Source organism: Panthera tigris, chromosome C1, assembly GCF_018350195.1.
Source record: "Panthera tigris isolate Pti1 chromosome C1, P.tigris_Pti1_mat1.1, whole genome shotgun sequence".
NCBI lineage: Eukaryota > Metazoa > Chordata > Mammalia > Carnivora > Felidae > Panthera > Panthera tigris.
The window spans coordinates 189,705,064-189,718,399 of record NC_056667.1 but is presented as its reverse complement, the minus strand read 5'-3'; the positions used below and the strand labels follow the sequence as shown (position 1 = coordinate 189,718,399).

At 47.0% G+C, this 13,336-nt stretch overlaps 1 protein-coding gene across 3 annotated transcripts in view; it reads right to left on the bottom strand.

The window, feature by feature from the left end:
- The window catches only part of NRP2 (neuropilin 2), a 116,423-nt gene that overhangs the window by 71,323 nt on the left and 31,764 nt on the right, over positions 1 to 13,336 (bottom strand). For all 3 annotated transcript variants that reach the window (XM_007089960.3, XM_042995148.1, XM_042995149.1), the window contains exons 3-6: positions 10,279 to 10,460; positions 3,892 to 4,122; positions 2,336 to 2,491; positions 294 to 463 (exon numbers count right to left, since the gene is read on the bottom strand). In XM_007089960.3, the coding sequence (XP_007090022.2) occupies positions 294 to 463; positions 2,336 to 2,491; positions 3,892 to 4,122; positions 10,279 to 10,460 (739 nt within the window). The remainder of the gene's footprint in view (positions 1 to 293; positions 464 to 2,335; positions 2,492 to 3,891; positions 4,123 to 10,278; positions 10,461 to 13,336) is intronic.

Sequence of the window (13,336 nt, the reverse complement as noted above, 5' to 3'; positions counted from 1 at the left end):
CTGAGAGGCAAACAGCACCCAGGCCAAACAACTTCTCCGAGGCCTGGTAAGTGTCACAAGGGCAGCGGCAGTGTCCATCTTACTTGTCATTTTATCCCAGTAGTTAGCACAACACCTGGCTAAGTCTATTCGTGCCTGGCACATGTGTTTTTGGATGGATGGATGAATGGGGTTCTCGAGTAGGCTGTGTTTATTTTCTTTGTGTCCTCTGTCTGCTCCAGGCGAGGAGCCACCTCCCTTGTCCACAAATACACATGCCCTCTGCACACCCTCTAGTACATCTGAGTGAGTACCTGGAGATATTCCTTGCTGGAATCCAAGTTGGGTGTCCAGCCATTGTCGTCACCATGGAGGCGGCTTTGCTGGGGTGTCCACCTTCCATCAGAGTAGGTAGATGAGGCACTGATCTGTTCATTGGCAATCCGGCCAGATTCCATTCCCAGAGGGACATTGCACTGGAAGTCTGGGGAGTGGAGATGGTCAAAGGCAGAGTTATGTCTCTCAACCTCGAACCCCTGGGACTCTCAAAATGTTGCTCCCTCTTAGGGGCAAGTCCTTGCAGGAACTCGCTCATCTTAAAGACCTCATTATACGCTCGCATTTTAAAAAACAACCCTGCCAAGTCACAGACTTTGACAACCCCTCTGGGTCTGAAAGAAACTAAATTGGGCCTAAAAGAAGTCAGGCTGTGGGTAAATAAGAATCATCATACAAATTAAAAATACAATCTAAAGCACAAGAACTGTTGGTGCCGCAGGCTACGGATGCTCACAGACACCAGATGCACCGATATTGAAATACAGGTAAACGTGTGATAGACCCGTGGCAATCTGGGTGGGCTGATACATCGTGGGAAGCTTGCTTTATTAATAAACACCCAGGAGGCACTTTTGCTTCTTTCTTTCACTCAACTGTCTCGAGTTCTGGCACAGAAGACAGACATCACAAAGCAGTAAATGCCTGTCTTTGGGACACCTCTCCACGAGCACAGGCGTGTCACTCCATTCCCCTGAGCCACTTGCTTGGGCAAATGGACCCAGAAGTCACTGAGTCTGGCCATGCACCATTAGCTCAATTGCTGTCCTTCCCACGGATACCACAGGCACTGGTCAATATTCTTGTGTGCACGTGTCTGATAAAGACCAGCAATTTTTTCAGCTATCAAATTCATTCTCTAGCTCTGTGACTGAACTGGCCCATTGCAGACCCTGGTGCAATTTGCAATACTGTTTTCCTGTCACTCAATCTTCATGGGCTTTTTGAAGAAGCGCAAAAGCAAAACCCAGAACAAAACTCGTCACCTTTCCGGCAGGCCAGGCTGCCCTGTGCGTAGGTAGGCACGCAATAAGCTGTCTACAACCGTGGCACGATTTCCCCAGCTCCAAGCAGCCTTCAAGTACGTCTTTAGTACTTAAAGTTATCCTTTGGGTTTCTCGGTGGAAATGGCAGCACATGTGGGGCACACATCCTAGAGGAGCTGATGTGAAGATTCAGGAGGTGGGAGTAAACGTTGATGGAGGCCGGAGACTCATGGCCTGGATGGGAAGTTCCAGGGCGGCTGGCGCCAGAGCTATACTTTATGCTTTGCACGGCACCTGGCACATAGCAGAAGCCTGGGAACTGTGTATACTGGAAGCGTGCAGTGGAAGTGCAAGCGTGTACCAGTCTAGTGAGAGAAGCTCTACCCAGGGCCAGAGATGTTTTATATATATATATATACACACACATATATATACATATATATGTATATATGTATATATATACATATATACATATATATATACACACATATATACATATACAGGTATATACATGTATATACATGTATATATATGTATATATACATGTATATATATATATACGTATATATATGTATATGTATATCATATATACATATATATATATGAGAGAGGTGTAAAAATTACTCAGTTTTCTGACAATGGCCACTGAGGCTTAGAGAGGGAGAAAAATAGCCTCAGACTCAAAAAATGTTAGCACAGGGTAGGGGACTCTATAGAGACGTCCTCACTAACCTCCCTTCCGTTCACAGATGGGAAAACTGAGGCTTGCGATGGTTCTGAGACTTACTCTGGGAATAACTAATTCTTGGTACACATACGTACTTTGTAAAGAAAGGAGTACCCAGTCGACATCTGTTCTATTTTCATTAATCTCTGCCTAGCAAGAAGATATAGCCCCCATTCCCTGAACTCAGATGCTACTATAAATTCTGGAGAACTGCCCTCTCCTCTCCCAGAGGCCAGTCTGTCTTCATTACATGTCCTCACAGCCCTGATGGAAGGACAGGACAGAGGTTCCCAACTGCCCAACTCACTGTCTGGCGGCTCTTGATGGACCAGGTAGTAGCGTGCAGAGAAGCCATCCTTGGCCACCGCCATGTCTGTGTGAAAGGTCAGAGAGAGGATCCCGGTCGACGAACGGAGTTCAGAGGGTGTTTTGGTCCCACAGTACTTGCCAATCAGGGGGCCGACTGGACATGCAAGACAAAGACAAGTCAGTAGACATGGGAAGGTCAAACTCCATTTTCGATACATTTACACTTGCCACAATCACCAGTCACTCCATGGAGCATCCTTTGGGTATGCCTTGGCATAAAAGAATGACCAAAAATAGGTCTTAAGAACAACACGTAGTATTTTTCCTGGACATTAAAAAGTACAGTTCACCCTTGAACAACACGGGTTTAAAGTGTGTGGATCCACTTATACGTGGATTTTTTTTGGAGAAATACAGTACGCTCCTGTAAATGTATTTTCTTTTCCTTATGATTTTCTTAATGACATTTTCTTTTTCTCTAGTTTCCTTTATTGTAAGAAGACTGGGTACGCTACACATAATATATAAAATATGTATTAATTGACTGTTTATGTTATTGGTAAGGCTTCCAGTCAACAGTAGGCTATTAGCAGTTAAGTTTTTGGGGACTCAGAGTAACGTGTGGATTTTTCAACTGCATAGGCAGTCCAAGTATTGTTCAAAGGTCAACCGTACTTTCCCTGACCTGGCTTCATTCTGTTCTCTCCCTCTGTTCAGGGATGGGCCAGAAAGCTGTCATGATGATGCTTGTTCTACAGAAGAAAAAATTGAGGTTCAGAGAGGTCACATGACTTTTCCATGTTCATACGGCTAGGAAATAACAGAGCTGTGACTCAAACCTGAGTTTTCTGACTAAGTCCTAGGCTTTTCTCAGGAAATGAAACTGCTTAGCCATCAAGTCTCCCTTATAGTGCAAAACACTAATACTGACCACAAAAGGGAACAATTGGTTTCTTCACCAATACAGATTCTGCTCAAGACCTATGTTGGTCTCCCCCTGAGAAGCACCAGTTCCTCTGGGCCTTGGGTGATGCACCTTTTTGATATTTGTGATTGTCTTAATAATAGTAAAATCATAGTAATAATAATGGTGATGAAAACAGTTTATTTATACACATAAGACACAGAGTTTAAGTGACCTACCCAGGGTTGCAGAACTGCTCAGAGCAGAACCAGGATTCAAACCTAGTCAGTCTGGCTCTGGCATCCTATTGGGGCATAGTGGTCACTGAGTCACTTTCTCTGGAAATCCTGACAACTTGGGGTAGAAAAGAACATTACCGATAGGTTTTCTCATCCTCATCCAAGTACCTACTCACTCTCCTCCTATCCTTCTCCAAAAAAATACCTCCAAGAAAGGAAACTGCCTTCCTGTAATTTCTCTGAAATCATCCTTGGTGAAGAATACGAAGAGAAAGTCATCATGGGTCATACACAAACCCTAAGGAGCTTTGAAGTCTTTGTTCTCTCTCTCTCTCTTTTATCGTTACTAAAGCAATTCACAGGCAAAGGCGAAGCTCCTGAGAAGGGTCTCGTGACAGCGACATCACTTACCATGAGGAATGCCGTCCCAGATGTCCAGCCAATCGTATTTGCAGTCTCCTTCGCCCACCTGCAAAGGGTCATGCTCCAGGTCAAAGGTCAGAAACTGCAGGATGATCTCCATCTTGGGTTTGGCCAGGATGGTAAAGGTACAGTCCAAGTTGTGTGGGTACTTCTCGGGAAATCCAGGGGATTCAATGGTCCCGTTGGGGCTTGTGAAGTTTTTTGAACAGTCTTCGGAGCCTGTATGTAAAAGAGAACTGTAGCATTAAGAAAGGAGAAGAACATGCCTTTCTCTCCTGCCTCTGTCACATGGGTTATTTACATGTTGGAGCCCCAATCCCCCTACTCGTGACGTTTTTGTTTTCACTGGAGTGGCCCTTGAAGCAACATACTCTTCACAGCCACATCTCAAGCCTTTAAGCCAGACTTTCTTTAGGAGAGAAATTAGGGGAGGAGAGCTGGCGTGCTCTACATAATACAGTAAGATCAGCAATTGAGGAGTTGGGGAGTGGAGGGGGGTTAGAAAGAAGTGTGTGTGTGTGAGATACAGGGAGGGAGGGAGGGAGAGAGAGAGAGAGAGAGAGAGAAAGAAAGAGAGAAAAAGAGAGAGATTCTCTTGAAAAGAGGAACAGAGCCTTCTTTCTCAATTACTCAGCTGCTCGCTCCAGAAATGTAAGTTATTTCAATCCTTAAGGAAGGCTTGCTGATTGCCAGCAGGGAAAACAATGTTACCCCTTATTTATTGCTGACCTCAACACTAGCCCCTATTGTCCCAGAGCCAACCCAGTGCCCCCTTCTCCCTCCAAGATCCAAGGTGCCTCAGGGGAGGGGCAAAGGGGAGCTTGGGTCTCATTCATGTCATGACTATATTAAAACGAGCTGCTCTGTAGTGGCCAGACAATTAACAATCGACGTTTGTAGCTGGTGGATCACAGCAGGGCGTTGGGGATGTTAAAGGCCGCTCCGGCAGCAAGTTTGGAAAAATGTGGCAGTGTATTGACATTTGGAAGGCTTCTGGTTCCTTTGTGGTAGGGATGGCCTTGTTTTTTCTCCGAAGCTCTTGTGTCTGCTTTCCTGGGACTCGCGGAGGCGTTCTTATTAAATGCCGCACACATTCGCATCCCGGTGCAGGCTTGGACGGCAGCAGGAGCTCTAAGAGGATTACAGCCACCAGATCTGCTAATGCCTCTAGGTGGAGTCGCATTAAAAGGGCCCTCGTGTGCTTTCACCCAGCCACCATTGGCCAGCGTGGGCTTCCGACCAGCCCCGGGACGCTGGGCCCACGGAGCAGCACGGGGCCAGAAGCGATGCCAGTCAATTGCAGTGGATGTAAAGGCTGGACAATCGCCATTGATTTCACTACGCTCCGATTTTAAAATTAAAAAAAGCTAGCAGGATTTATGAGGAGGATAATAAGCACTCTAAGCATGAAGAAAAAATACAGAAATACTCGATAAACCAGGTGTTTACTGGCAGGAAGTGTCCTCTGGGGATCCCGCTGAAATATAACTGTGTGATGTCAATACACTGATCTTAGCCCGCAGCGATGTCTTTATCCGAGGCTCCTGCAGCAGGGCCCTCCGTGAGGCTCTTTATTGATGACGGCTTTCTGGAAAGCGCGCGTGTCTGACTTGGAAAAGGTGCCATGCAGATAAGTGGGAGAAGGGGGATTGCAACTTCCTTTAGCATCAGACCGGAAATTCCAACATCCCTACCTGCCCATCCATCACCTCTGCCTTCAGCCCAGCGCTGTGCCCTGGCGGCGTGGGGATGGGGGATGGGCGAGAGCTAACCTTTTCAGCATTCCCAAGGCTCCCTGAGGTGCCGCATCTCTGAGGCTCTGCACTCTGTCAGTCAGTCACGGGCGGCCCAGTGGGCAGCTGGGTCCAGAGGGCTGAGCTGGGACGGCCTTTCCCCAGTTTGTTTACCACTGAGCCCCCAGCTTTGTTTACTGCCAAGCCCCACGCTCCGGAGGGCCTCCTCAATGGTTTGGGATGAGGCAGTTTGGCAAAGCGAAGCCAGCTGGCCGGTCTTTGGGGGGCTGAGAGGAATCTTGAAAAGGTTAGTGTTTATTGCCATTGTGCAGCCTTCTCCATGTGGGTCACTTAGCCGGAGGAAATTAACTCTCTAGCCACAACTGGCTTCCAGAGCCGGAAAAGGCATCCTGACATTCCCTCCTCAAGTTTGCTGTCTTGTCATTCCTTCTCAGGGCAAGGGGAATCCCCACCCCACCCCACCTCGCCCCCCCCCCCCAAAGGAGCGGGGAATTTTTGGTGGAATCTTTCTTTGGTTCCTCCCATCCATGGGGGAAAATTCGCCCACAATGGACACCTAGTAAGTCGAAGACAGGCCCGGAGAATGCGACATTTTAAAGCACCCACAGCTTCCAGGGTTCTGAGGTCCTGCACTTCACTGGTCAGAATTTTTCAATATGATATATATTCTTTTAACGCTTATTCATTTTTGAGAGACAGAGAGAGACAGAGCACGAGTGGGGAAGGGGCAGAGAGAGAGGGCGACACAGAATCTGAAGCAGGCTCCAGGCTCTGAGCTGTTAGCACAGAGCCTGACGCGGAGCTCGAACTCTTGAACTGTGAGATCATGACCTGAGCCAAAGTGGGACACTTAACCGACTGAGCCACCCAGGCGCCCCCAATATAATATTCTTATGGCAAAACAACCAACCAACCAACCAACCAACCAACAAAAACACCAAAAAGAATATGTATCTATCTCTGACACATGGCTATCCATGGGTATATTCTCTGGCTTATTTTAAATGAGGAAGAAAGACAGTTTTATCCTTTTTACGCAGAACAGTCCAACTTGTCCATTAGAACGGTGCATTCGTCTGTAATTGTGCCACCTCATAGTTTGGACTGTGGTCAAAGTGTCAGAAAGCAGGCAGCTGGATGTTAAATGTGGGGGAGAGATCTCACAAGAGGGTGACGATCTTGGGACGAAAGGGGCGTCTTGCAGACATCTACCTAATCCAAGATCCTTTTCTGCAATGTGTTAAAAGCATCAGAGGTTAAAAAAAAAACAGCTCAGTCAACAAATACGCAGGTTCACTCAATGCTAAGATTGTCCACACAAGCTGGGGGATTTTGGCTGCAGTGAATGGCTTCATACCAAAGGACTCTGGTGTGAGAAGTGCCCACTCCATCTTTTTCCACTATAAATTTTACAATAACTCTGCAAGCAAAGGAAGAATCCACACGCATAAAGCTATTTAAAACACGGTGGTGGATTTATCCAAACTGAGCTGGGCCTGCCCTCAAAAGGTGAATTCAGTTCAGGGAGCGGGAGCAGGGGGGCACTCCAAGTTTTCTCTGTCTGTGGATGACCCCAGAGATTTCAGATTCTGCGATGTCTTTGGGCACCAGGAAGGAAAACCTGATCTTGAACTTTGGTCAAGGGAGTCTCAGAAAACGAATGAACAACAACAACAAAAAAAAAACACCCACGTTTTCCAGTGATTCAGTTTCCAATGTTACTTTTTAAGTTATTTTAAAATTCCTTTCTCTGTTCTGCTCATGGTTTGGCAATTTGAGATCCTTTAAGTCTGCGAGCTGTTTCGGTTTGCACTTTTGTATGTGAGCAGTCTGGTAATATATAGACGCGTTTAGAAACCACTTCATTCAGGGGAGACGTGGACCTTGCACTCCAGCCACATGTCCCCCTTTTGCACCTGAATTGTGGGTTTGTGTCTGTCAGTAGAATTCGGCAGCTGAGCTTCCACAGTCCTCGGTACCATTATTTTGGGTATCTGTGTTTACAGTCCCAGCCCCCCCCCCGCCCCCAGCCCCGTCTTTCTCTATGAATCTGACTAGCAAACATAGCTATGTTTGTTTGGATTTCTTCAGCATGTTCACGCATTTCTTTCATGTTTTGTGGATGACGTAAATTTTGTGTATTTTCTTCCAGGACTCCCACAGTGGAAATGTGGGTGCAGGGAGGGCATGGCATCTGGAAGAATGCTCATCTTCCTAGGCTTCTCAGCTTTGAATTTTGTAGCCCACGCATGTATGTGTTTTACACAGCGTTGCCCTTCATGCTGAGGGCTGTTCTTTCAGGCAGGCCTGATGGCAGGTGAGAGTGGCCCCCAAGAAGACCACTGGGCTCTCATTTTCTCTCTTGCGTTCCTCGGAAATATGGCTGTGGTTGGCAGGGCTCTCTCCCACCACAGGAACCTCTGTCCTCTGTCTTTAGGGAGTCCTCGTCCTTGAAGTAGGGTGCCCCGTTGGTCCATGCCTAAGCCACCTTCCATGGCTGGTGCCATGGTGTCGAGGCATCCGCAGACTATCTGTCCTCAAAACAGTACTGCTCAGTTATGATACCCTCTGTGCATTTTAACTTTTAACATCAAAACTGCATGATGGATAGGGTTAACATTCATCCTTTCGGTGGCTTTCTGGAGAATACGGCATCATCCCTTGTGAAATACTAAGTCAGGAAGCATGAAAGAGACATGAACTTTAATGGTCCTGCTCACCCTTGTTCTGACTTCCCTCGGCCAGCTCTCTGGACGACCTTGCTTGGAGCTGTTTTCCGTTCACTGTCAGCACGGGAGAGCTGAGTGACAGCTTTAGCACTGGTGACCTTGCTTTCTAATTGACTTCCTGGATCCCCTGCTTGCCACGTCACTCAATAGAGCCCTCATTTTCACAACCATAGCACGTTAATCGTACCTTTACTTGGTGCTTATGCCTTCTGCCTCATATTATAGTTTTCCTTTCAGTCGACATATCTATTTACTTATGTTCATCCAACGGCGTCTACTGTGCATGGGTTACGTGCCGAGGGTCTTCACGCGTGTTTTGCCCTCTTCTAGTGTTTTATTCCTTTCTGTGCTCTCTCTCCGCAACTGCTCCCCAGCAGAAGAGGGTATGATGAATGTTCCATCTGAGCTGGTGGCACTGACTGATCTGAATCTTGCGTAGGACTCTAGGGAATGTGGACTGAGGTATTCAGGAGTCTCACACCAGCCCCCGAGACACTGGACACCGCAGACTGTCAGTCCTTATGACCTCATGTGGGTGGGAAGCATGGCAGCCCGTGACAGACGGACCTTCTTGAGACTCGTGCCCTGGGACAGTCTGTGCTCCCACTGGGGCTTGGAGATGGCTTGACAGAGTTCCCTCGGCCCGCCCCTTCATTGGATTCTTCGTTCTTACTCTCAGGCAGACAAATCTGACAAATATTTAGACAGAGTGGATATAAAAAGTGCTTTCAGCAGCTACCACTTCCTTTCAAGAACTGTTTAGTGAAAAGAAAATATATATGAATAGGTCCCCTTACACTGAACTCAAGAGGCGCCGGACTTGGGCCTCTCGACGACAAGGCGGACAGCCTCCCCTTGTACCAGACTCTGTCTACAAGTTGTAAAACGGAGGCTCAGTAGGGGCCGTGCTGGTAGATGGGGTAGGAGCCCGTGAGGCAGGGAAGCAGGCTGGGGGTGAGGGGAGAACTGGAGGGTGCTTCGCTCAGCCTCAAGATAATGAGCTCTCACACTGGAGGGAAGGGCATGCCGCTTAGAGTGCTTCAGCGTAGCTACTGAACTAGCGACTTATGAATAAAAGTTGGCTCGATCCAGTTATGGAAATAAGGATGGGCCCATGTTTTCAGGGCCTCAAGTAATCGAAGGGGGGCCTCATGGAAAGCGGGCAGTCAACTTAAAAGAAGTGAAGTGTTCTCTGTCTCTTTTTCTCCTATCTTTCTGATTGCTTTTCAGGGGGCAGCTGTATCTGCATTTAGGAAGCAGGGGTTCAACAGGTAGAAGTGGTAAAACAGATCAGCAAGGGGGATTCCTATGAGCCACATTTGATTTTCAACGCTACTGGATGACCCCACTGGGAGGATCATACTAAGATCTTTAGAGACTCTAAATACTGAAAAGATTATGTCCTTCTGCCCATGAAATCCCAGATAAAGGCAACATTAAACCATGAAGTAATCAGGAGAACGTTCAACTGACTTTTGCTTTCCCCCCATGAAAAAAACACACAGAAATCAAATTGTGATTTAAAAAAAACACACACAGAAATCAAATTCTTTTCGAAAGTGGTTCTCGAGTTAATTGACCCTCCTACACTTTTGGTGCCACAAACAAATGCTTGCCTGCCTGATGGGCAGCACCCAGCGCTCTCTTGAGTTGGATCGTAAGTTAAACTGGGTTTTCATCTTGGGCTGTCACCAGGGTCACCCTGAACCTCTCTCCCAACTCCAACAACTTTTGTAACCCCTCCCATCCGTCTCACTGGGCTCCATCCATGTGCATATGATTCTCACACAGTTCCCTTACACAGTGCCCCACAGCCAGACACAGAGGGCAGCTAGCTACCCGTCCTCCCGGAGGTGCCCAGCTCCCCGCTCTCCAGCCGTGACCACACTGACCTGTCTTGAAGATCTCATAACGCAGGGAGAAGCCTGCCCCCTGCCTGGCGTAGTCGGAGGTGAACTTGATGTAGAGCACGGAGCCCGAGGAAATGATGGTGGGTGGGGCGATGTTCCCACAGTGCTTTCCCAAGAGGTCTGCAGATTCACTGTCCCCATCCCGAATCTCAATGAAGTCATACCTAAGTGAGGATGATACACAGGGGCACATATGAGCAAAGATCACGCTCAGGAGATGAAAGGGACCATTGTCTCACTCCAGCTCCTGTGCCCTCCATTTCCAGATGTTCAGGAGTTTCAGAATGATAAACAAAGTGCGTTTAGGTTTGCTCGTATAGACCGGTGAACCTAGATATAGGAAGTTGCATTGCCTTATTGAAGCCATGAACAGAATGGGCGCCTCAGTGGATGGCTAGGCTTTAAGGCCTTATCTTTTGCCCACATAAGAGCAGTAGCATCATTCTAACAAATTATCTCAAAACAAACATTTTTCCTTCCTTCCATAGCACCACTTTTATTTCCATCACGATCTCTCTGAATCTTAGTCTTTTCGTCTTAGCTCTGCATCACTGAGAGTTACTTAGCCCCTCTGAAATCAATTTCTTCATCTGTAAGATGAGGATAAAAATATCCAGTTCAGAAGGCTGGGCTGGAGATGGAATGAAAAGTATAAGTAAGGTGCTAGGCACCGAGCCAGGCACACTGGGGACAGTCCTGGGATATTTGTTTACTTTCCTGCCCTCTCTCCCATGTTTCCATTTTCTCCTGGGTCATCCCCTCTTTCCTTATCTTTAATTGTCAGTGACAAAGGCTCCCAACCATGGGCCCCCTCCCTCCTTGAGATGACTCTGCAAAGTTCACATCAGCAATGTCTCGTCAACAACACGTTTTTAAAAGGAATCAGCATCATATTAGATAAGGCAATAAAAACCTTTCTCCAAAAGCAGGGGGTGAATCCTCAGGGACCCAGAGTCTATGAGCAAATAACTATTAGCCTCAGCAAGCTGCTGAGCAGGCTGCCCTCCCTGTACTGAAGCTTGAGCTCATTTCAAATAGAATCAAACTGGCCCCAGGTTGGGGAAGACACCTCAAAGACATCCTTGGCTCGGTTCGTGGAATGGCACACACACCATGGGTGCCATTTTATCTGTACAGGCACACAGATCCAGCCTCGGTGGGTGCTCTGGCAGTCTTCACTGTGCCGACTCTGTGCTCCTCCTCTGGGTTCCCAGTAAACATCCCTGTCTCAGCGGCAGAGGTGGGAAATTCCTTCCCCACCAGCTCCCTGCAAATTGCTGGCCACTGCACGATTATTTACCAACAACCACCCATTTCCTTGTCTCTCCCTGTTTATTTATTTTCCATCAGTCTGTTAAAACAACATATAAGACATTTCTTTCTGGGGGGGGTAAAGAGAGGGCCTGGAAAAGCTACTCTCTCTGGGATGTGCCTGCAGACTCCTGCACACACACGGGTCTGTGGGAGCTGGCTGCCTGTAGAAGTGGCTCGTTTGAGCTGGAGTGGCCCAAGGCCTCCCTGCAGCCCCCAGGAGCCATATTTCAGATTGCACAGCCACTTATGGATAAATAGGGCTGTGAAGGAAGTATAAGGAGTGCACCAGGATTAGTGCAATCTGAGACCCCAGAGGGCTGGAATCCTACAGTCAAAAGAATTACAGAAGCTGGTTAGTCTGGAAAAGACAAGATGGCAGGGTTTCCCCCCCAGGAGCTCTGAAGAGACAGCTACAGATTGAGAAAGGCAGTGGAGGTGGGGGAATCTGCGATTTCAGTTTGGGAGATGATGCTGCCTTTGAAAATGTGCCTCCCCACTTCCAAAACCAAAGTGAAAAGACACTTAGTTTGTTCTCAAAGGAAATTCCCCAAACCCTCTGGAAAATCCCTCCTTAGTATTTCCACACTGAGGTAAGCACTGCTGGACAGTCACTCTCAGCTGAGTAATGGTGATGCCTGACCAGGGTACACAACGGTGGAGAAGCTGGCTGTGTTCAGTAAAGCAGACACTACCCAGTTCCCCTAGAGCAGTGCATGTATGAATCCGCGTGGAAGAGTCCCGTCCCCCTGGCCTCCACCCCCCCAGCTAATCCCAGAAGTAGAACTGGGTTTGGATCTCAATTCAGCCTTAATAGCTGGGTGACTTCAGGCAAGTTACTTCACCTTTCTGATCCTTAGCAATGGGGAAAATGACAGTAAAATGGGATATTAGAACCTTCCTCCTAGGGTTGTTGTGAGGTTCAAAGGACCAATCTAATCCATATCTAGTGTCAGTACCCAGCCTAGTAGTTTAGTGACTGCTCAATGAGTGTTCATTGTGATTTATTGTATTCCCACACACATTTCTGGGGTGAAGAGATACAGCAAGTGAGTAGAGGTGCAGTATAAGCGGAATGAACATCTGTTAAAACATTTTGGAGTGCATTTGGGCAGAAATTTGACAAAGTCTTTAATCCAGCAATTCTGCTGCTAGGAACTTTTTCCTAAGAAAATAATCAGACAATTGTGCAAAGATGTACATGCCTCCTTGTGCATGTATAGATATAAGAAAAACAAAAGTGAAGGGCACCTGAGTGGCTCAGTCAGTTAAGCATCCGACTTCAGCTCAGAATCTCGCGGTTCACAAGTTCAAGCCCCACCTCGGGGCTGGAGCTGCTTCAGATTCTGTGTCTCCCTCTCTCTCTCTGTCCCTCCCCCACTCACACTCTCTCTCTCCCCCTCAAAAATAAACAAACATTAAACAACGTTAAAAAAAAAAAGTGAAAAGATGGTTCGTTTATAAACAGCATCATATCTAAATGTTCAATGGTGGGGGGGGGTGGTAAATCAGTTTTGTATTTATAAAATGGAATACTCCACTGCCATAGTAGGTAATGCTGTGGGTCTAGATATTTTGTTCTTATGGGAAAAGGGCCATGCTGTATTGTTAGGTTAAAAAATAGATTTAAAAAAAAGCATGTGTTAAAAACATATACATATACACATTCTTACATATACATAAAGAAAAATGTCTGAAAGACTACCTACTAAAATATTAACAGTAATGA